Source organism: Cetorhinus maximus, chromosome 1, assembly GCF_964194155.1.
Source record: "Cetorhinus maximus chromosome 1, sCetMax3.hap1.1, whole genome shotgun sequence".
Taxonomy (NCBI): Eukaryota; Metazoa; Chordata; class Chondrichthyes; order Lamniformes; family Cetorhinidae; genus Cetorhinus; species Cetorhinus maximus.
The window spans coordinates 134799325-134824188 of NC_135879.1; the positions used below are offsets into that span (position 1 = coordinate 134799325).

General features: G+C 43.6%; 1 protein-coding gene across 1 annotated transcript in view; it reads left to right on the forward strand.

The window, feature by feature from the left end:
• Positions 1-382: 382 nt before the first annotated feature.
• grxcr1a (glutaredoxin and cysteine rich domain containing 1 a) overlaps positions 383-24864 on the forward strand; it is a 155126-nt gene continuing 130644 nt past the window's right edge. The window contains exons 1-2 of the mRNA XM_078562104.1: positions 383-766; positions 18858-19097. Of these exons, the coding sequence (XP_078418230.1) occupies positions 383-766; positions 18858-19097 (624 nt within the window). The remainder of the gene's footprint in view (positions 767-18857; positions 19098-24864) is intronic.

Consider the following 24864-nt stretch of genomic DNA (forward strand, 5'->3'; position numbering starts at 1 on the left):
AGAGAGGTTTAGTATGAATTGGTAGAACATGTTCCAATGGAACTAAATATTTTTAGTACCTTCCTACGTCTGGATGTTACACAGAGAGTGCACAATGGTGATTAAATATTTAATCATTTGTATCACTTTACCTACTGCTGGTATAAAGGTGACTATGGTGTAATCTTATGCATTATTGAAGTAAGACGGTATGAGGATCAGTGCTAATTACTGTCCTTCACGCTCTTATGTTTTGATGGCACTGCTATATATATATGAAACATCTACCCATATTATAGGGAAGTCTATATATACCTTTTGAACTGACTGCAAGAGGATTATTTTGTTGAAAAGACAATGTGAAGTTTACTCTTCAATGGAAAAAGGTAGACTCATCGGCATAATGAAGACAGACGGAGAACGGCAACAGAAAAAAGTTAGATTTCGAGTATCTTCTGCAACCAGTGGAAGAGTGCTGAAAGAAGTGTACACCGACGGAGACCTGGTGGACTCCCAAGTGTCAGAATGTGCCAGCAATTCTGAGACTGAGCAGTGCAGTAGTTACAGTGAAGTGAATGGCCATAATGAGCAGCATTTTGCCTTGGAAACTGATGGCAGTGAAAGTGAATGTGATGACATGTTTCTGTTCGCAAGCGCCACCAAAGACAGAGGGATCTTTAGAAAGAGAATTAATATCTTGAGTAAAAATGGTACAGTAAGAGGGGTCAAACACAAAGTCAGTGCTGGGCAAGCACTTTTCAGTAACTTGTCAAATGGTGCTGTTCAGGTACGTCGTTAAGAATATAAAGATTGTCTGATTAAGCTTTTCACCTACTGTAACATTAATTAACGCTAGCTTCTGATTTTTCTTCAAATGCAGTTAACCTGAGACCCTGTTGTAATTAAGTTGATTGGCTTTTTGTTTGCAGTGTGCTTCTCCTTAGATTGCTGTGTCTGGTATTATCAGGAATCCAACATCCAGAGTAGAGTGCAATAATACTCTCACCACAGCTTGGATCCCTTTCTGTTTTTTTGTTGCAGCAAATGCATGATGCAACAATGTCAAAGGTCATCTGCTGCCTGAACACAGTATTGACAATTTAAGTATTAAGGAAATTAATGTTGGCAACTGACGCACTTGTGGATTTCCACTTAATAAATTATGGAAAGGTTGACTTTTATATCCCTTTCATTATAACGTGAGTGTACGTTTTCAGTTGTAATAGCTTCTTTGGATATGGTCTGATATAACTCATAATGCTAAAATGGCAACTGCCCAGTTCTGTATATGGTTATGGCTGATCACATTTGTAATGTCTGATTCATGTGGATAGGCTTTTGTGAATTGTTAGATTAATACAAGTCATCTCAGTCTAAGATTAAACTTATTTCCCAATGTTAAACTTAATTCCTCTTTCACTCTTAAGGCTTCTTTCACTTTGTCCTCTGATTCTCCTGTCCTGAATAACTCTTAAAAACAACCTGATAAACATGGATTAGGTGCTCTGTAATCATTTTCCAGTTTGTTTGGTTTCCTGACTCATCTATCAAAATTCAACCATCTGAAACCTGTTGTCTCTCTTTTTAAACCCTTTCTTTCATCAATAACCTTGTTATGTTACTATAGCATATTCCCTTTGTTTCATTGTTTTGCATTTTAATAGAAATGTTGAATTCTTTTGTTTAAATAGGGTTAATGCTTCTGTTAAAATAGCAGACCAGGGATACCATACGAAAGTTTTAAATGTTTGTATCATTGCTGAATAATTTGCTGGCTTATAACTTGTCAGTATAACATGGAGGCATTGGGCAGTGTAAAATATTACACAGAGTTAGATAGATTTTACAGCACAGAAACAGGACATTTGATCCAACTGGTCCATGCATGTGTTTATGCACCACATGAGCCTCATCCTATCTCTCTTCATCTCATCCTATCAGCATATCCTTCTATTCTTTTCTCCCTCACGTATTTATATAGGTTCTCCTTAAATGCATCTATGCTATTCAGCGCAACCATTCCGTCTGGTAGGGAGTTCCACATGCTCACCACTTATTTGCTTTTTAATTATCTTCCACTAGAAATAAACCCAAGTTTGTGCTTTTTATGGTTTTGTTAAACTGCTTAGCTACTTTTTAATGATTTGTGTATCAGACTTTGATCTCCTCACTCTTATTTTCCAAGGTGGGTTTCTTATTCCTCCTAACAAACACAATTTTACACCTGTCGTTAAGTGTAATACCACTTCCAGATAGCAATGTTTACGTGGTGGCCATGGAACTGTCACTCCTATCCTTACAACACCAAGACCACCTGCAAATAATCACATTTTAGATTTAGGACTGTCACTTTCCTGAACTTAAATTCATGAGCTATCTTGAGCAACAGTTGGGTGATATGACCCCAAGATGCATAGACCCATTGCCAGGTGTTGAACCATTCCAGGCAAGGAGGGAAGGGCAGGTCAGAAGTGGGGATGTTCGCTGATGATTGCACAATTCACGATTCAGCACCATTCACGATTCCTCAGATACTGAAGCAGTCCATGTCCAAATGCAGCAAGACCAGGACACTATTCAGGCTTGGGCTGACAAGCGGGAAGTTACTTTTGTGCCACACAAGTGCCAGGCAATGACCATCTTGAATAATAGAGAATCCAACCATCTCCTCTTAACATTCAATGGCAATACCATCGCTGAATCCCCCACTATCAACATCCTGGGGGTTACAATTGACCAGAAACTAAATTGACTAACTATATAAATGCTGTGGCTACAAGAACAGGTCAGAGGCTAGGAATCCTGTGACGAGTAACCTACCACCTGACTCCCCAAAGTCTGTCCACCATCTACAAGGCACAAGTCAGGAGTGTGATGGAGTATTCTCCACCTGCCTGGATGAGTGCAGCTCCCACAACTCTCAAGAAGCTTGACACCGTCCAGGTCAAAGCAGCCCGCTTGATTGGCGCCACATCCACAAACATTCACTTCCTCCACCACCAACACACTGTGGCAGCCGTGTGTACCATCTACAAAATGCACTGCAGAAACTCACCAGGACTCCTTAGACAACACCTTCCAAACCCATGACCACTACCATCTTGAAGGACAAGGGCAGCAGAGAAATGGGAACACCACCACTTGGAAGATCCCCTTCAAGCCATTCACCATCCTGACTGGGTCAAAATCCTGGAACTCCACACCTAACAACATTGTGCACGTACCTACACCACATGGACTGCAATGGTTCAAGAATGCTGCTCACCACCACCTTCTCATGGGCAATTAGGGATAGGTAATAAATGCTGGCCTAGCCAGCAATGCCCACATCCCTTGAATGAAAAAAAAGCGGGCCTTGAAAGGGTAGCGGAGCGGCTGTTTAAAGCCTACAGAGGCTCTTCTGAAGGTCCTCCTTGCATTGCTGGTGGACCCTCGGCTCCCTTGATGGTGAGATGAATGTTGAATGCAGCCCTGATGACAGAGGCGGACCCTGCACAGATGCGCTGGGCCCCTCTAGGGCTCAAGAATCCAGCGGCTGTCCATCATGGCTATCTAATGTACTGGAGAAGAAAATGCAGCAAGAGCTCTACACATCCATATCAGAGCAAAATGTAGAAGCACCCGGACGTGTTCACACAAATGCATCTAGCACACTTGGGGTCTTACTAGGTGATACTTATTTGCTGAATGCCACAGCATTAGAGCTTTGTACAACTTGAAAGTGCTTGTAGTGTATGGTGTCTGTTCATTTCTGCACCAATGGGCCTTTACCAGATATTGAGCTCTTGAGACGGAGGGCATGAAAGGGAAGTGAGTTACTCACCTCAGAATTCCCAACCTCTGACTTGCTCTTGTGGCCATGGTATTTATATGGCCAGTCCAGCTCAGTTTCTGGTCAATGGTAACCCCCAGGATGTTGATGATGGGGGATTCAGTGATGGTAATGCCATTGAATGTCAAGGGCAGATGATTAGATTCTCTCTTGATGGAGACGGTCATTGCCTGGCACTTGTGTGGCGTAAATGTTACTTGCCAGTTATCAGCCCAAGCCTGAATGTTGTCCTAGTCTTGCTGCATATGGGCACGGTATGCTTCTGTATCTAAGGAGTTGCAATTGGTGCTGAACATTGTGCAATCATCAGTAAACATCCCCACTTCTGACCTTATTTGGAGGGAAGGTCATTGATGAAGCAGCTGAAGGTGGTTGTGTCTCAGACAGTACCCTGAGGAACTGCTGCAGTGATGTCCTAGGACTGAGATGATTGACCTCCAACAACCACAACCATCTTCCTTTATGCTAGGTATGATTCCAACCAGTGGAGATTTTTCCCCCGATTCCCATTGGCTCCAGATTTGCTTCAGTTCCTTGATACCACACTTGCTGCTGGACCCAAACTGAGCATCCAGGGTCACTCCCAAATAACTCTATACCACTGAGCTCACACCTCTGGGGGACTGTCCTGCAAGTGTTACAGTACATATCGAAGGGTGCTGATGGTGGAGTGTGGGATGTTTGACTGATACATGTGATTCTCTGAGTACAACTATCTTAGGTTGTTGCTTAACTAGCAAGTGGGACAACTTTCTGAGCTTAGGTACCAAAGAGGAGGCGTTTGCAGCTTTGACTGGACTGAGGTTGCCTTCATCTCATCCTTGTGTGCCATCTGGGTCATTGTTAATAGACCCATCTGATTTTTTTCCCTACTTTTTTTAATTTTTGTGGTGATTTTTTTTACTTGGCCATTTTAGAGGGGATTAACAGTAAACTGGAGGACTAGAATCACACATGGGCCAGGCCAGATCATGGTGTGAGACCCCCTTCCCTGCAGGACATCAGCGAACAAGTTGGGTTTTTACAAAAATCTTTCCTTGTTAATTTTCTGGTGCTACCCCACAAATTACTGGATTTAGTGAATCCAATTTCACAACTTGCCTTGGTGGGATTTGAAGTCACCATCCCTGAGGTTCTGGTTCACTAGCTTATATCTAGCAGTTAGGGAAGGTCGATGGGTTAGGTATAATAGCATTATAGCTAATGACAATGTAACCAAAAGCAATCTTGTCTTCTTTTGAACCAAGTCCCAACCCTGACTATACTTCCACTTGCACTTTCATCCTCATCCCATTCACAGTCCTCTTTACCTTTTTAGGTACCATCAACCAGCCCCTTCATTTTCTCCATCATCAATCAATTCTTGGATCTATGGGTGGAATTTTATGGGCCACATGCTGATAGGCATGAAGGCAACTGGACCGGTAACATGGGGCTGCATTTTATGGGGTGGTGGGGCTGGTGGGGGGCAGACTGCTCGTGCCCACGAAAGTAAAATTGGCCAGAAGCTGACTTGCTCCATTCCAGCCCCCTCCACAGCCATAATATACTGCAGGCTAAACTGGTGAACATTAGGACTTCTACCCTCAGGAGCTGCCAGCCAATCTGATTGGTTGGCAGTTCCATCACTCCTGGCAGTACCAGAGCTCAGTAGTGGGTGCTGCTGGGACTGCAAGAAGAAGGCCAAAGAGGAACATGCCAGCCTTGAGAAGGTAAGTCCCATAGTTCTAGGGCAGGGAGGGATCCCAGAGCCCAGGGATGGGGGAGAGGGAGCAGGAGCCAGATTCAGTTGGGCAGGGGTGGAAGGAAGGTGGTGGGGTTGACACCTTGACATATTTACATATGGTGGATGGCTGCCGATTTTGGTGCCTGCTCACCTAGTGTATTATGAGGGTGAGCTCGGGAGTGGGCAGGAAGGTGGTGAGCTAGCTGCCTGACCTATTTTACATGACCCCCCCACCCCCTGCCCAAAAAAACATGCCTGGGGAGGGGCACGTAAAATCCAGCCCACAGTGGAAGACCATGTCAGGGCAGATTCCAATGTCTTCCTGCTGCTTGGCAAATTTCCTGGGGTGGTCAAGCAACAGGTTTGGGGAGGCACAGGCAGCATTGGGCAGGCAATCAAGGCTGTTAAACAGCCAATTGGAAGCGACTTTGCAGTGCTTTAAATTTTCCATGGTGCATACAGTTTCCCCAGAGTGTCAGCAGCTCAAGAGGTGAAAGTTCAACGGCAGGTGGGTGATGGCCGGAAGCACAGCTGCATTGTCAATCTGGCATCCTGAGTTTCAGATAAGCAAAGGTTTGTACATTTGGAGAGGCTGCAGAGTGTGAGACCATAGCAGAGGACAGTTAGTGGAAGGGTGACTGCTAGGCCCCATGCAGCAAATGCAGGCTACCCTAGGGGGTTGAGAAGTGTTGGGCTGTGAAGTTTCCAAATCTCAACGTGTGCTTTGCATTCTTAAGATTCATTCCTCCAGTCATGAGGAAAGTGGGAGAGAGATGCAGAATCAGTGTGGCTGTAGTGGCCAGAGGATCACCACTGTCAAGAAGCTATGAAGGGACATGGACAGGGAGGGTGCATATGGGCAATAAGGCAGGCTAAAATTTGCAGCAGTTGCTATCCAGCTGCAGGGCTTTACAGATCAAGACCTAGCTTCATGGAGATGTCTGAACACCAGTGTCTCTGAAGGCTGTGTCTGTCCAGGCAAATGATCATGGACCAGTGTGGAATGCTGGAGGAGGAGTTGAGGCCACCGGGATTTGGTGGCCACCCATTCCCCGTGGCAGTGAAGGTGACAATGGAGCTCAACTTTTACACCTCAGACTCACGTTATGGATCGTCTGGCAACATTTGTGAGATCTCTCAGGCAACAGAGATCATTGCATCATGCAGATGATAGTGTCCTGTAGCAGATGGCAGGCCAGTAAATAAGGTATCACACCGATCAGGCCAGTCAGACTGAGAGGGCAATTGAGCTCAGGACCCTGGATACTCTTAGAGTCAGGGGGTTACCGACTGCACTTTTGTTGCCATCAAAGCTCCCACAGAGCAACCAGGTACCTATGTGAACAGGAAAGATTTCCACTTGCTGAATGATCAGGTAGCCTGCAACCTCCATAAACAAATCTTGCAGGTGTGTGCAAGGTTCCCAAGAAGCTGCCATTTCTCATACATCCTGAGACAGTCCTAGGTATCTCAGATATTCAAGCCACTCAAATGTCTTCATGGAAGGATCATGGGTGACAAGAGGTATGCACTAAAGACATGGCTATTTACAACTATGCAGGCCCAAGGGCAACCATTGAACAGACCATTAATTAATAAACATGGAATAAAAAGCTAGCTCAGTAATGATGATTATGGGGTTCACTAATGGCCTTCAGGGAAGGAAATCTGCTGTCCTTACCCGGTCTGGTCTACATGTGACTTCCAGCAATGTGGTTGACTTTTAACTGTTAAGAAGCTCGACACCATCCATGACAACGCAGCCTGTTTGATTGGCAACCATCCACCATCTTCAACATTCACTTCCTCCATCAACGATGCACAGTGACAGCTGAGTGTACCATCTACAAGCTGCACTACAGTAACTCATCAAGGCTCCTTCGTCAGCACCTTCCAAACCCCTGACCTCTACCACCTAGAAGGACAGGGGCAGCAGGTACATGGGAACACCATCACCTGAAAGTTCCCCTCCAAGCCAAACACACCATCCTGACTTGGAAATATATCACCATTCCTTCACTGTCGCTGGGTCAAAATCCTGGAACTCCCTTCCTAACAGCACTGTGGGTGTATCTACATCAAATGGACTGGAGCAGTTCAAGAGGGCAGCTCACCATCACCTTCTCATAGGCAATTAGGGATGGACACTAAATGCTGGCCTAGCCAGCGATGCTCACATCCTGTGAAAGAATAATTTTTAAAAAACCCTCTTCTCCAAGTTTTCTTTTTAATCACGCACTGTCCTGAGCTGAGCATATATCATTGTTTGTTCATAATCATGGGTTAGAATCCTGGAAATCCATACTTAATACTATTGTGGGAACACATTCATTACATGGGCTGCAGTAGTCTAAGGGGAAAGCCCACTGCCACCTTTTCAGGGCAACTAGGAGTTGACAATAAATGTGGCCTTGCCTGTGTCACCCGCAAATATAAAAAACAAGCTTAAACAAAATCAATACTGCCAGATTCTGACTCACCAAAACCTTCAAATTCCTGTTGCGATCCTGTTGAATGCCAGGACTACACCCCCACTCCCTGCTGTTGACATCAACCAACATCAATGAACAGAGAAATGCCCTGCCTCGAAGCATACACTGAAACATTAAGATCCAGTAAATAGGAACTCAAGCAAATGAATTCTTCTCCTTCAATCCTACCCTCGCCACACCCCTCCCTCCCTCCTTCCCTCCCACCCCCTCCATGTCTGTGGCCTTTTTTGGGTGGGTGCAGGCTCCTAGCAGAGTCTTCCAAACTCTGTTTGGCGGGAAGACTGCAATCCACCTGGAAAGTTGATTAAATGCTAGGCCTATGCGTATAAGATAAATTCATTAACCTGGTATTGCACATGAGCCTCGCCAGAAAGTGGCATTAACCTAACATGTCAGAATTGATTAAAAGTGAATTTATATTTTTCATTTTATAGCTTTATAGAAAAAAAACTTCTTTGGTGATCACCCTTACCCTATCTTGTGCCCCCAGCTTCAAAATATCATGTGAAAATATCATGAAAATTATACCTTACTGCATCTCTATATACAAACATATATTGAGCATCTGAACATCCTCTACAGGGACAGGCACAAGTGACACTGGATGAACTACAACTCATTCATGTTATGTTGTTTCAGTCAGTACCAGTGATGTTGGAAACACATAGTTAATTAGTTTTCACAACAGTATCTCATTTGCATAGTTCACTACCTGGTGTGGAATATGATTAATTTCCTCATCCATTTAGTCCCCAGAATAGCCTTATGACATGCTCTGAAAATAAGACATGTTGTAATAACTTGCTGCAGCAGTTGCCTAAATTTCTAACTTCATAACTCATTGGCTGTGTAAAGTTAAAAGCATTTTAGAAGTGGTAGATAAAAAAGTGCTGAAGGAAAGATTGTGTTAGGAAGTCTAGTTAATGGTAAAGCTATGTGCCAGTAACATAATATGAATTTATATTCTTGTACGTACTTAGACTGCTAAAAAGTCAGGGAACTATAAATATCTGTAAGCTCCAGAATGGTCATTGAGATGCAAATTTTTAATGCAAGTGCTCAGTAATGGGATTTTCAAGATGGTGAACACACAACCTGAAATGACTCGAAAGTGATTTCACAGAAAGACCAGAGATGGGCTCTAAAAACCCATTGAGGGAAGGGATTTTTTTTACTCTTTCATGGGATGTGGGAGCCACTGGCTAGGCCTGCATTCTTATTGCTCATCCCTAATTCCCCTTGAGAAGGTGGTGGTGAGCTGCCTTCTTGAACTGCTGCAGTCCATGTGTTATAGGTACACCCACAGTGCTGTTAGGTTAGTGTAAGTCCTAGGGATCCACTTGCCTGAGGCCTCCATTGCTGATTCTACCAACAACTGTGGAGTTGCGGAGGGCCTCTGTGCAGCGGTGTTGTCGTCTGCACCACTGAAGTGCACCAAGAGTACCTGTCACAATATGGAAGCTGGAAAGTGCAGTCAAGAAATGCACTTCCAGCAGTGCAGGGAGCAGGGCAATGGGGCATTGGGAGGATCCTGTACCCCAGAAGAACAATCCTCTTGTGAAGGGTAGCTGGAGGATCTATTTTTTACAAGCCTAAATGGAATTTCCCCTATCCAGATCCTGGCCTAGATTCCAGTCCTTCTGGGTTCATCCCTCTATCAATTTTGACGGGAGTCCCTCAAAAGGCCTGGATTTTCAAAGCCAGAAAATATTCAAATATCTCTTCAAATAAGGTTTTTTAAAAATTCATTCATGGGATGTGGGCTTCGCTGGCTGGGCCAGCATTTTATTGCCCATCCCTAGTTGCCCTTGAGAAGGTGGTGGTGAGCTGACATGAACCGCTGCAGTGGTGTAGGTACTCCCACAGTGCTGTTAGGAAGGGAGTTCCAGGATTTTGATCCAGCGACAGCGAAGGAGGTTAGTTTAGAAACAGCACTGTGGGTGTACCTACACCACATGGACTGCAGCAGCTTAAGAAGGCAGCATACCACCGCTTTCTCAAAAGAAATTAGAGATGGGCACTAAATGCTGGCCTAGCCAATGACAATCACATCCCATCAAAGAATAAAAAATAAATAAGCTTGATTTAGGAAAAGTAAGAAAAAGTAAAAGGAAGCTTCTTATGTTTAATTGATATTACACTTGGGCATAGAGGGAGTTATTTAAAAGTCAGATGAAGAGAGTCAGCCTATTTTAGTTCACCCTTCCAGAATATTAACTGCACTTTCATCCCATTAAAGCATCTAATTGATTCTTACATAAGTCCAATGTCCTACCTATGACCTTTCTCGAGTACCAACTGAGTGATAGCCTTCTGTATCTTAAGACGATGGCTTACATGGTAGAAATGGTGGCCAACTCTGTGTTAAGTGTCACCTGGTATGGCTGAGGAGTCCCACCCTGGCATATGTCAAGCTCACAAAGTTATACCTGTGCCTTTATGGAAAAATGGATACTACACTTTTAAAAACAGCATGGAAAATGGACAATTGACTTTGAAATAAGATGGAGTTGGGAGGTCAGGTGATCTTTACTCCTTTCATGTCTGTCAATATACAGGAAACTGCCCAAGGCTGGAAGTAGCCTGCTTGTCTGATCAGGACATCAAAAATATAAATGGCCTTTTGGAAAATTCCTTTGAGAAGATATTAGATTGCAAGAGATCTCTTCAGTGAATCTAACAACTGCTGTTGCCCAAATGCCTGCAGAAATTGATGCACAATGGCCCCACAGGCTTAATGGCTGTAGAATGAAATTCCACAAAATTGGTATGAAGGAAAAACATTCTATCACACGGAGATGCAAATGCCTGAGATTAAAACCCCATTCTGTGTCAATGCTCATGTTGTCATGGATCATTTCTGTGGATAAAGGGAACACCGATACTCTGGTTACCTGACAGAAACCAGCTTTGGGATGGAGCCTCACGTCAGTCAGTCTGGGAGAAAAGGAGATCACAGAGGGAAGGTAATCCGCCCAGCAAAGGAAGAACCCTGCCCAGATTCTATTAACAGACAGAGAAGTGAGCCATTTACCTACCGATTTGAAGAACCAAGCCAGATCTTCACTACAGGGGCTTGGCTGCACCTCAACTGGACCAAAGTCAGAAACCTGCTGTTGTAAGGAGTAAGCTACTATAAATTCGTTGCTGGAAATTTCCAACCTCCATTTCCTCAGTGAACCAATAATGAATCATCAGGCCTGCAATGTTTCTGCTTCCACCTCAAAAGTTAATAGTTAATGCTCTCAAGTGTAGTCATGACTTTTTTGGACTTTTGAAAAACTTAAGTACAGCTATCTCATTTGTAATCAACTTTTCTTGAGCGTGTTTTGTGTACACGTGTGAATGGGTGCTGTTATGATTACTTTTGGGTGTCGAGAAATAAACATTTATTCTTTTTCTCAACCTTATGAGAAAACCTGTCTTTTATCTTTGCTAGACAGTCACGGCACTCGAGGGGTTAAAATGCTTCTTCTTTTAAACACATCTTGTTGCGGTCAGTCGAGAGATGGATAAAGGGGAAACCATCCTATCATCTCACCCTTTTCACATTTACTGCGGACAAAGACAGTGGGCTGAGAAGGTACATGGTTTGCTGTCCTCTACTGTGGGACCTCTTCTTGGCAGCTGAACTTCTCATTTCTGCTTGTCTCTTCCAATGCCCTCCTAAACAGTTAGCTTGCAGAGATCAAAGCCATTAGTGACTGTTGCCCAGTTGTCAGTGTCGATGTTCGCAATCTTCATATCTCGTTCGCAAGTGCCCTTGTAGCAGAGGTGTGGATGCCCAGGCGGTCGTGACACAGTGGCCAGTTCACCTTCCAAAATGTATTTGGGTATATGGCTATCATCCATCTGATGGATATGGTTGAGCAAGTGCAGACATTGTTGGCTCAGCAATGGCTGTATGTTGACGGAATTAACATGCTCCAAGAACTCTGTGTTGGTGACCTTGGGTGGAATTGTCCATGCCCACAGGCAGTGGGTGTGTTCGGTGGCGTGAGCGGACAATATGGCAAGAAGGTCAAAAAACGGTTTCATGACATGGTGAAACCAGCTTGTGATTGTCCATTCAGCCCGTCAATTGCAGGCTGCTTTTCCTGCCATCAGACATCGGGAACCTCATTGTGATAGATCAGCATATCATTGTGAGGCTAGCAAGCTAGACTCATCCCCCTCCGCTAGATCGTCCACTGTTTCACAACAGCATATAAAAGTGTGCACTTGACAGGCTGCACTTTGAACCCAGAGGCACAGTAATGTAGTGGAAAGCTCGTGAGGGACACCTGTTGGACTTCAAGGCTGAGGCGCGTTGGGGGGAGAGGACAATGGCTGCTCTGTAGTTGAGGCAACTTTGGTGTGTTTTTCCCTCTTTTTTGTTCCCTCACCACCTGCTGCAGACCCAGTCTAGCAGCTATGTCCTTTATGGCTCGGCCAGCTCAGTCAGTAGTGGTGCTGCCAAGCCACTCTTGGTGATGGACATTGAAATCCCCCACCCACTTCCTGCGCCCTTGCCACCCTCAGTGCTTCCTCCAAGTGGTGTTCAACATGGAGGACCACTGATTCATCAGCTGCGGGTGGCAGGGTTGCAGTGCGTGGTAACAGTGCTATCAAGTGGCACTGGCTTAGCAATAACCTGACGCCTAGTTTGGGTTCTGCCAGGTCCACTCAGCTCCTGACCTCATTACAGCCTTAATTCAAACATGGACAAAAGAGCAGAATGCACAAGGTGAGATGAGAGTGACTGCCCTTGACATCAAGGCCGCATTTGACTGAGTGTGGCATCAGAGAACCCTAGCAAAACTGGAATCAATGGCAATCAGGGTGAAAACTCGCCGCTGTTTGGAGTCATACCTAGCAGAAAGGAAGATGGTTGTTGCTATTGGAGGTCAGTCATCTCAGCTCTAGGACATCACTGCAGGAGTTTCTCAGGGTAGTGTCCTCAGCCCAACCATCTTCAGCTGCTTCATCAATGACCTTCCTTCCATCATAAGGTCACAAGTGGGGGTGTTCGCTGATGATTACACAATGTTCAGCACCATTCGCGACTCCTCAGATACTGAAGCAGTACATGTCTAAATGCAGCAAGACCTGGATAATTTCCAGGCTTGGGCTGACAAGTGCCAAATAACATTCACGCCACACAAGTGCCAGGCAATGACCATCTCCAACAAGAGAGAATCTAACTATCGCCCCTTGATATTCAATGGCATTACCATCACTGAATCCCTCCCTATCAACATCCTGGGGGCTTACCATTAACCAGAAACTGAACTGTAATAGCCATATAAATACTGTGGCTACAAGAGCAGGTCAGAGGCTAGGAATCTTGTGACGAGTAACTCACCTCCTGACTCCCCAAAGCCTGTCCACCATCTACAAGGCACAAGTAAGGAATGTGTACCATGTACAAGATGCACTGCAGTAATTCATCAAGGCTGCTTAGACATCACCTTCCAAACCCACGAACACTACCATCTAGATGGACACGGGCAGCAGATAGATGGGAACACTAGCACCCGGAAATTCCCCTCCAAGCCACTCACCATCCTGACTTGGAAAAATATCACCGTTACTTCACAGTCGCTGGGTCAAAATCCTGGAACTCCCTTCCTAACAGCACTGTGGGTGTACGTACACCACATGGACTGCAGCGGTTCAAGAAGGCAGCTCACCAACACCTTCTCAAGGGCAATTAGGGATGGGCAATAAATGCTGGCCCAGCCAGCGAAGCCCATATCCTGTGAATGAATAAAAAAAGGAAAGAGGAGATCACATTGAGAAGCTTCAGTGGGAAACCAATTTTCTCCAGCAGCTTAAAATCAATGGTGAGATTGAAGTCAGTAGTAGGTGTGTTAGTGTAAGCAAAGGGAGGTGAAGTGAAGGGACTTATTGTGGTTGAAGGAATGACTTGTGCAATGCATAGGAAAGGATTGGAAGTGTTGTGGGGGTAGTTAGGGAGGTGGTCTTGCAATCTCATTCAACACAAGAGAGGTGTAAAGAGAAGTTTTAATTGCCAGTACTGGCGAGACCATTAAACCATTTGTGGCAACCCAGCTAAATCCTGAGAATGATGCTCCACCACTCACCTGCCATCTCCAAGCCTGCTGACCTATTTGCTATGACACTCAGTTGTTGTCTAAGGAAACAGGACTTCCTCCTGGCCTTGATCTCTTCAATAGGCACTTCCACTGCAGTATCAAAATATCAGGATGGTTTAGCCCATGACATTATTTCTGCTGCTCCACTGTAACAAAAACTCTTCTTTAAGAGGCACAGACTAGTTTGATGAATTGGGAGATCACTAACAGTTAACACGTAAAGAAACAATATACTATTCCGGACAAACTGTCAAATTTAATGCAAACAAAATCTCAGGTCCAGATGAATTGCATCCACCAATACTTAAGGAAATTTCAGGAAATAGCAGAGGCTAGTATTTGTTAGTGTCCCTATGAAAATATTCATTAGGGAAAGGAATAGTGCCAGAGGCCTGGTGAACAGCAAATATAATTCCTGTCTTCTAAAAGAGAGCTAGAACAGGGAACTTTAGATCAATTAGTTAAAATCTCAGTGGTAGGAAAGATACTAGAGTCTTTGCTAAAATATCAAATAACAAAACATCTATGGCAAAATGGTGGCAAACTCCTCATTATTTGAGTATATCCAAGCTGTAAGTGACTTCATTGTCTTCTGACAGTAGAGCCTAATGAGAGATTGGCATGGATGTTCACAGAACTGGCAGTTCATGTTGTCGTTGTACGTGTCTGGGGGAATTTCTGCAGCTGTGCCTTCTCTGGCCTTCCACTTGGCATGTTGGATGTTGTGAGTTTGGCACAGATGGTCCTTAAAACACTCTGAATCAAATTTCAGTGCTTGCCTCCACGTGGACTGGTTGGCTGCAGTGTCTTTCCAAGAAAGGTGCTTTGTAATGCAGAAGTTGGTAAGGTTCTTTTTGATGTTGTTTGTCTTGAGACAGTTCTCCATAAAAGACCTGCTTGGGGAATCTGTAGTCATCCATGCAGAAAATATGGCCTGCCCATCTAGGTCGAAGTTTTTGGAGGTGGTCTTCAAGCTGTTGAGTCCAGATGAAGGATTTTGTTGTTTGTGGTTTTGTCCTGCCATTGAATTTTCATGATGGATCTCAGGCTTCTTTGGTGGAAGTGTTCCAGAGCTTTGATATGACACCTATAGCAGACCCTGGATTCTGCACTTTACAGTAGGGTGGTAAGAACAACGGCCTGGTAGAGTTTGATTTTAGTCTTCAACTTAATGCCATGCCGCTTCCATACACTATCATGGAGTCAACCATAGGCAGAACTTACTTTCTGGATGCATGCACTGATATCTTCATTAATAGTGATGTCCCTAAAGAGCACAATACCAAGGTATGAGAAATTTTCATACCATTGCCATCAACTGTTATTTCTAGTGCTTCATATTGTGTGCCTGGTGTTGGCTGAAACATAACCTCAGGGACCAAGGTTTTTGGCAGAACTCAACAATTTGTTTGCCATAGTCTGGATGTCATTCTTGTTTTGGGCAGCTAGGACAGAGTCATCCACATACAGAAGCTCTCTGATTATTTCCTCTGTTATTTTGATGGAGGCACACAGTCTGAAGAGATTGAAAAGCTTCCCTGGGCAGAAATTAATGTTGATGCCTGCAGGCATGTCTCTGGGGGCTTCCTTAAGCATTGCAGCAAGAAGAGATGAAGAGATTGGGAGCCACCATGCAGCCTTGCTCTACACCGCTAGTTACTGCCAAAGGCATCAGACATCTCACCACAGGCACAAACACTTTCAACTTTGCCATTTTGCAAATAAGCACAGGTTTTTGACAACTTATTTGTGGGATATCCTAGTTTGGAGAGCAAGTGCCATAGGCTATGGGTTGACTCACTCAAAACTTTAGTTAGGACTATGAACAGCATCAATAGACCAACCTTATAGAATTCTTTGAAGAAGTAGCAGAAAGTAGACAATAGCAATGGTGTGCATGTGATGTATGTGAACTTTGAAGAGACTCATAAACAAGGCAGGAGCCAGTGTTAGCAGAATCGATGGTAAGATGGCCAATAGCCATTGGGTTTCCTCATTTGTATCATTGAAGAAACACATAGAGACCGAGCAAGTATGGCCGGCAGTTCAGTCTGCCCCTGGAGAATAGGCGTGGTCTGTGCAGCGTCACTTTGAAATGCTGCTATGCAAATTAATTAAGGTGCGCTATCCCAACTGAGTACTTAGTAAGTAACATTTACAGCACAAAACTGGCCAGAAGGGTGACCACATTCAGACTGCCCATAAATATGGCAAACATGGGAAATGAATAAATTCTGGCAAAGTAAAAGTTTTCTTCTGAACTTGGGGTTAAAAATAAAGCAGTGTAGATCTATGGGCCTCAAATTAATTTTGGCCCATTTTGAGGCTGCCGGCAGCTCACTGGTGTACTAGCCTCAATTAAGTCCTGTCTGAGGGTGGTGTGGGAGATCGAGAAGGGAATGGGAAGGCTGATTGACAATGACTCACAGTAGTGCTATGGGTCCAGGAGGAGCACTCCGTGTTAGGGTAGGTATTTTCAAAAGTAAACACACCATTTTGTTGGAGGAAATGGAAAGAAGTATAGCTGAAATGGTCCGACCCTGTACAATGTAGAGGAAAGGAGAGATATAGAGGTAAAGATATTGGATGGATTTTAAATGGTGCGAGTACAGTTAGAAAAAAACATCATAACAGCAAATCGGATCCTGCGTTTCATATTTGGAAGAATTGATGGTAGAAGGAAATATTGAGTTGGTACAAGACTTTGGTTAGGCCACACAGTTCTGGACACCTCATTGTAGGAAGGCTATTAGAGCTATGACAGATTCACTAAAATGATATCAGAAATTGCTATGACAAAAATGCTTAAAGAATTGAGTAACATTTTGCTTCAATGTAGAAGGTTAAAGGAATTCAGAATTGTGAAAGGTTTTTGATAGCTTTTTTCTACTTCTTGATAAATCAGTGACAAACATTTGGAATTAGTGTCAGAGAATTAAGGGGGAGGTTACCAGAACTTGTTCACACTCAGCATTATGAAGAACATGGGATGCTTTACCATAAGCAGCTATTGAAGTTGAAACAATAATGTAATGTAAAACGGAAATGGATAAGTATTTAAAAAGTACGTTTGAAAAATGTACAGGGGAGGTGCAGGGAAATGGGAATGCAGTAGACAGTTTCAATGGAAAAACTAGCATTGACACAATAATAGAACAAATGGTCTCATTTTTGTCCTGTAATTTCTGTCATTGTTCATTATCTGCATAACCCTCAGAGCATATTTCAAGATACCACTGTAGTCAACCTGACATGATGTCACTCAAAATTTTCAGCCATGGCTCTGCTGGTGGCACTCTCACTGCTGAGCCACAAGGTTCCAGGTTCAAGTTTCACTCCAGTACTTGAGCACAAAAATCAAGGTTGACACTCCAGTGCAGTACTGAAGGAGGGCTGCATTATTGGCGGTGCTGTCTTTTGGATGAGATATTAAACCAAGGTCCTGTCTGCCCTCTCAGGTAGACAGGATTGATCCCATGGCACTATTTCGATGAAGAGCAAAGGAGTTATCCCTTCTGTCCTGACCAATATTTATCCTCTGTCAACATCACAAAAAACAGATTATTTGTCAATTATCACATTGCTGTCTGTGGGAGTTTGCTGTGTGCAAATTGGCTGTTGCGTTTCCCACATGACAGCTGTGACTCCATTTCAAAAGTACTTCATTGGCTGTAAGAGAGTCATGAAAAGCACTTTATAAATGCAAGTCTTTCTCTTTTTTCTCTTTTAATATATTTAAAGTGTATCCACTATGATATAAAAACAAAACCTAAAGTTAATCATAATGTACCACTTCTAATAGAAAGATATCAAAAATTGTCTGGAGTATGCCAGTGAGTCACCCTAGGAATATATATGGAAAGGAGACGGGCAGCATTTGGAATAAATTTGCTGCCCACATGCATTTATTTAGCTTCCTCTTAAATTCTAACTTAAGTGAAGAAGTTAATTAAAGGCGTATTCATATTGACAGGCAACAAGCGAAGAATTAATCTCATGACAGATTGATCCATAAACTTTTAAATGCTGAAGGAAAGATCACCTGATGAAAGGAAATAAAAATACCCCCAGGGCATAGGCATCTAACATGGGGGCCCCGGTATTTACTCAGGGCCAGTGAAGAAAACAGGCATGGGGGATAGAGTTTCCTGATGGGAAACCTGGAAGCCAGGATTTCCTGAACGTCCTGCTGAAAGTAACCACAGGAAGATCTTTAAAATGTGTTCAGCAGGTTACCCATCTGGAAACCAGGCTCATGGACAGCCTGTTGGGTGGGAAAGCAGCTGGGGAAGGTGGGGATAGGTGAGAGATTACAGGCATGAGGATGAGTGCCATCAGGAATCCCAGGGTGAGTGAGAGATGGGAGGAGGGGGGTGGGGGGGAGTGGGTGGTGTGGGTTGAGATTGTGAGATGTAAAAGGGGGCTTGCTTGTTGGGCCTGGAAGAAACACTCCTGCTCCTCCTGATCCATAAAAAATGCTGTTATGGCACTTACCTCCTGGACCTGGCACTTCTTGCTTCCTTTTACCCATTGGGATTCCCGAGACCTGGGAAACACAGCATCCATGGGTTAAAAACAAAAATCTTGTCAAAATAGAGGCAAATAGCCCCCTTAAAAGCTCTAATTATCCGACTTACCTCCTAAACCAGAAGTGGGCACAGTTAAATAGAGAATTAGCATAATAAGGAAAGGATAACACTGTGATTGAGACCTCTCTTTATTTGTTGCAGCCACCACTAACACTAGAATTTGGAAGAATAGTAATCTACACAACTAGCCTTCGTGTTGTGAGGACAACATTTGACCGCTGTGAGATAGTGAGGAAAATTTTCCAAAATCACAGAGTAAAATTGGAAGAGAAAAATATTGCTTTGAACAGTGATTATGGAAAGGAGCTAGAAGAGCGTTGCAAGAGAGCTAATGAATCTCCTTCCTTACCTGTGGTGTTCATCGATGGTCATTACCTGGGGGTAAGTTGAGAAGCTCTGGCCAATTGCCAAAGTGTGTTTATCTTTTTATTTCAGCTGATTTATGGGGAAATAGAAAATAAAACAATACATTCTTCACCATTCTAATGAATCGTACTTTATCTTTAGACCTTAATATGTTCATTTACCTACCCAAGTTACCAAGGTGAAGTTACACAATAAAAAATGAGTGATGCGAGATCAGTGAATGGTCAAATGGATGTTTCAGTGGGACTGATTCTGGAAAGAAGTGCGGATATTTTTATATTGTATATCGACTTTACTTTAGATCCTCAATATGAGGAGCTGTTCAGAATGAGGCTCAGCATAAGCCCGAGTTTCTCCCCACCCCCAATGTTACTTGTGCAGTCCCAATGCCATGCAATTTTGGGACAATGTGGTTTTGCAGAAGCTTGATAAAATCATCCAGATATGTGGCATTAAAGGGAATGGCACAACATGAACAGAGGGTTGGTTATTTGGGAAGAAATGGTTAGTATGCTTTGGTTGGATTGGACAGGGATCGAATTGGTGTATCTTGGAATCAGCGCCAGGCACATTTCATAAATATAAATTTAACATTTGATATTATGGGATGTATTTCTGTGTGGTTTGTTCATGTGTCTGTTGAACCAATTTAAAATTAGCACTAGGAGGGAAGTTAGGAGAGATTTATTAATACACTGTTTTTTTGAATGCTTTGCTACAAATAGCGATTGAGGCAGAGATCACTGTAGTTTTTAAAGGAATAATAGGGAAATATTTTGTGATAAAAAGGGGGCAGCGCCATTCGTGATGGATTTTTCTCGCTAAGAGCCAGCACAGCCACGATGGACTGAATAGTTGTAAATTGGCATGGTATTTCCCGCTTTCCAATCCCCTCCAGGATCACTGACCTCCTCGTGATAACCAACCGGCATCCCTGTGATCATTGACTTTCCAGGTCACCAATCCGCACGCGTGATCTGCAACACCAACTCTGTGCCTGATATCCCTTTTATCCTCCCTCCTCCTCTTTTCACCCTGTGATCTCTTGATTGTTACCCTGAGTTGTAGGATACCTACCTGTTCTTGGACTGTGTCCTCTTCAGGAGTGTTCCCCGTCCACAAGGAGCTAAGGAGCTAAGCCTGGCTTCTGGTGGGGGAAACCTGTTTAAAAAAGACATGCATACGGTGAGGTAAAACCAGACCTTCCCAATACTTGGAAATTTCATCCCAGTAAATATTGTGTCTCAGTGGTTGAACAGAGAATCTATGTCACTATACTTTACATTCAGTCCTGGAATATACTTCTCCTTGCCTTCAGTAACCAGGAGAATATACACACGATCAGACTTTGGCTCCACTGAACCACTTGACAAAATTATTGATCATTAAATAATTAAATAAATAGACTCAGAACAAACAACAGAAAAAGCAAATTTTACTGATCTGCTCAGGGTCAAAAATAAAAAAGGTGCTTTTTGTGCTGAGTCTTTAATATAAAAAAAACTGCTACTTGAAGGGTTTCTTCATCTTTGTGGCTGTATGCTAGCATGGAGTTTCTGACCTGCCAGTGTCTCCATTGGCTTTAGGCTGAATGTTGTCTTTGTGCAATACTGCAAAAGATGCAGCTTTAAGGTCCTTGAAGGATATTCCAGAACGAAGGACAGTAAAAACTGTATTTCTTATTGATCAGCCAATCACAGGATCACTGCATCTGAAGTAAGTGATTTTACCCCTTACTGGGAACCTCATTGATTTGTTTGAATCACCCTGAGTAGCCTGTGATTGCAGGGAATTAACATATATCAAGAAACTGCTAGGATGCTACTGAGCAGAATTGTGCGAAGGCTTTGCAGTTAGCAGACACCAACATATTAAAACACCTTTTGCTTTACAGGGACAATTTGCAGACAAATATTAATTCCCATATCATGGTGGACATTGCCCATCAAGTGGACATGTGCATTCTTTTCAGCCTGCAGAAACACCTTGTAATATCGTATTTTAACTCCTGGGTTAATTTTGATTTCATGCGTTAGTTTCAATTGAATGATAGTGAATCAGCAAATCAGCAGCAATTTTCCATCTCTCTTGATTTTTATTCCCATATTTATTGTGGCTTTGAAAAGGAAATTAGAAAAGCACCTGAAGAGAAAAACCTGCAGGGCTTTGAGGAAAGGGCAGGGGTGTTAGTACCGCTGAGTTCCTGTTGCAGAGAGCTAGTAGGGACATGACAGGCCAAATGGCCTCCTTCTGTGCTGTAAACAGTCAATGATTTCATGATTCTATGACCTCAACCTGGCATAAAAATGAATAGAAAGCAGGTCAGCTAGGGTGTGCTGACATCCACCATTGAATTCCCAGTGTGTATTCCTATTGTGTGAAGTACTGTGCTGGGAGAGCTGCTTTGTAACCTTTATTCTTTGGTGAGCTTTGAATGCACAGGCACTGCAGCAGGTCCTGCTCCATGGAATTATAGAAAGTCCAGTACAAAAGAAGGCATTCAGTTCATGATACCTGTGCTGGTGCAAACTCATCAACTAGAGCTCTTTCCTCATTTGTTTTCTCTTCTTCCTTTGCAAATTGTGTTTGAATTTCTTTTGAAATTATGTATAGTTTGCATGGAAATTGTAGCAATCACTCCACAATTTAAGAAATTCAAGAAAAGCAAAATCTACAAACCAGTCAGTTTAATGTTAGTTGTGGGGCAATGACCGGAATCGATAACCAGGGTCAGAGCGAATAAGCACTTGAACCATTGGCTGAACAATGAAAGTTAGCATGGGTTTATGAAGGGTAAGTCATGTCTAACCAATCTGATTAAGTTATTTGAGGCGATCATGAACATGTTGAATGAACTGTTATGGATATAGTCTATATGGGTTTCCAAAAGGCATTTGTGAAAGTTCCACACAAGAGAACATGAGCAAAAATGAAAATTTGGAATTGGACATAACCTTATGATATAGGTTGGTATTTGGTTAGGATAGAGGAGACAGAAAGTAAGGGTAAAGGTTTTCATTCTATAATTGGTGGGACATGACAAGTAATATTTCCCAAGGATTTATACTGGGGTCTGGACTTATCACCATATATATCCGAAGCTTGGATGAAGGAGTAGAAAGGTATGTAGTCAATTTTGCAGATGATACTGACTTAGAAGATGTAGCATGTTTTGTAGATGGGAGCAGTAAGTTACAATATAACATACACTGATTAAATGAATGATCAAAAATGTGGCAGATGAAGTTCAATGAAGGAAAGTGTGAGGTCTTCCATTTTGGACAATATAACTCTTTAGTGTGTTATCTAAACCATTGGTAAATACAGGACTGGATTTTATGGCAATGGATTGGACAGCTGTTCCTCCCGTGCTGCTGTAAAATAGCATGTCATGACGTCGGGTCAGCCACCTGACATCATGATGCCCTCTTGCAATAATATGGAAGATAAGTGGGGCCTGAAGTCAGAAGACTGCCACCCTTCCAAAATGATCAATTAAATTGTTCTGAAGACAATCAAGCAGCCAATACACCAGAATTTTACATGGCCCATGCAATTTTATGGGCTGTTCACAGCCAAGCAGGCGTGGGTGAATCTCGGCAGATAAGTATGGCCGGCATATGGGTGCTATGTTACAGTTGTGGAATTTATTAGATTGTTACATTTTGGGACTGTGCCTTTAACTTTAAATGAAGGACCTCATGTGGCCTTTGCTGGAGATGGCCTGACAGCAGGTCTGGGTGATGGGGCTGCTAAAGATTAAAAGACCTAGATTGTCTTATTGGGAAAAAGGTCCAGGGTATTCACACATGCAAGTAGTGGCAAAGAGATCTGTGATGCTAATGGACAGACTGTGAGCGCTCAAGTCCCAGAGAAGTGTTAAGAATGTCAGGTTGTAAAAGGGTATAATTTGAACAGTCCATTTGATCCCAGGATAGGAGAGAGTTGGGGTCTAAAGGACAGCTAATCAGCATTTCTACCTGAATACAAGACACACGTGATTCACATTGCCATGGGGAAGCGTGCAGAGGAAGCCATTGTAAATATTGGACTACAGGCTTTCCTAAAATATCATGAATATCACAGATGGTGGGTCTATCTCCAGTAATACTGTGAAGGACAGTTCTGGGTTCTAAGTTACCAGGCTGAGAAAGGAAAAGAACAGAAGTAAGCCCTCAGGAGTTAAGAAACATTGGGAGTTGTCACAATTCCTATATCCTCAGGCACTCCCAGAGACTATGGCTATTCTCTCCAGCACCGTTTTTGGAGGGATGGATTCTTGGTGATAAGGGGTATTTGCTGAAGACATGGCTCCTGACGGAAGGAACCCATGAACAGAGGTTGAGGACTGGTACAATGAGAGCCATGTGTCCATTAGGGGTGGTCTACTCAAAATGAGATTCTGCTGCCTGGGTTGAACTAGTGGCTCACTGCAATATGCCCGCCTGGGGCCTCCTTGTTATTGTGGTTTGCTGTGCCCTTCACAATCTTGTGATCCAGAGAGGGGGAGGCCCTGGCATAAGAGGATCTTGGTGGCCACCCAAATCCTTAGATGGCGAACCTGAAGAGGGTTCAGAAAATGATCAGGAGGATCCAGCTGGTGTACCTGAGGGTGTCCAGGAGACTATGGACAGCCTTTATAATGAGAGACACTTCACCTGAGGATATGGAGGACTTTGATCAACAACATCTGAGCTCCATAGTCTTCTGATCTGTGACCCCGCTTGAACATTGTAAGCTAACAGAGCCAAGGCCAGCATTGCATACTTAATTGCTGAGGAAACTTGTGTGGGAGCTGACTGATATGAACATCACCAGGAATTCATGGGCTAGACGCCTTCATAAAGCCACCTACCACCATCTAACCACGAGGACCCTCACAACAATGACATGCCTATTCTTGGTCAAAAGCATATAATAAAGATCATGAACACCATGGGGCAGGATTTTACGCGTCAGCAAACGGGGGTGGGGCCCACTCGTCAACGCATAAAATGACGCGTGGTGACATCGGGGGAACTTCCGATGTCACCGCGCCCCATTTAAATTTTCCGGTAGGCGGGCGCGCAGCAAAATCAGCCAATTGAGGCCATTGACAGGGTCAATTAAGTAATTAAAGGACCTGCCCGTCCAGCCTTAAGGTTGGCGGGCAGGCCAGGAGCCCTGGTGGGAACTAGAAAAAGCATGAAACCTCATCCACGAGCGGGATGAGGTTTCATGTAGGTTTTTTAAAAAATTAATAACATTTTTGTAAAAATTATGGACATGTCCCAAGGTGGCATGTTAGGGAAATTTTATTTTTCTATTTTTATCTTTTTTACATTTACAGCCGATCTCCCTGAGGTTGCACTTAGCCTCAGGGAGATGAGTGCGCTCTTTCGTGCGCATGCGCACGATAGAGCGCACTCTCGATTTTGGGATTCTCTCCCTGCCCACACAGAAGCATTGTGCTTCTGTGCAGACGTCACACTGGGTGGGCCTTAATTGGCTCGCCCACGTAAAACGGCACCACGCCTCCAATCGGGGGCGCCGATTGGAAGCGCGCCTTTATGTGCCCGCCCTTCAACATCCCCCCCCTCCGATGGATGGAAAATTCAGCCCCATCTCTCACAGAGTAATATCAAGTAAAGGAACACTCGTGATGATCTGTGTATGTCTATAATGATTTCTGAATGTTTTTATGGGTGCTGTGCCATGGTGCTCACCCCTAGCTGTCACCTGCACGGGAGGCAAGCTGCTAGTCCTGATGCCCCTTTGCCTGGGATTACCTGAGTGTACGTCC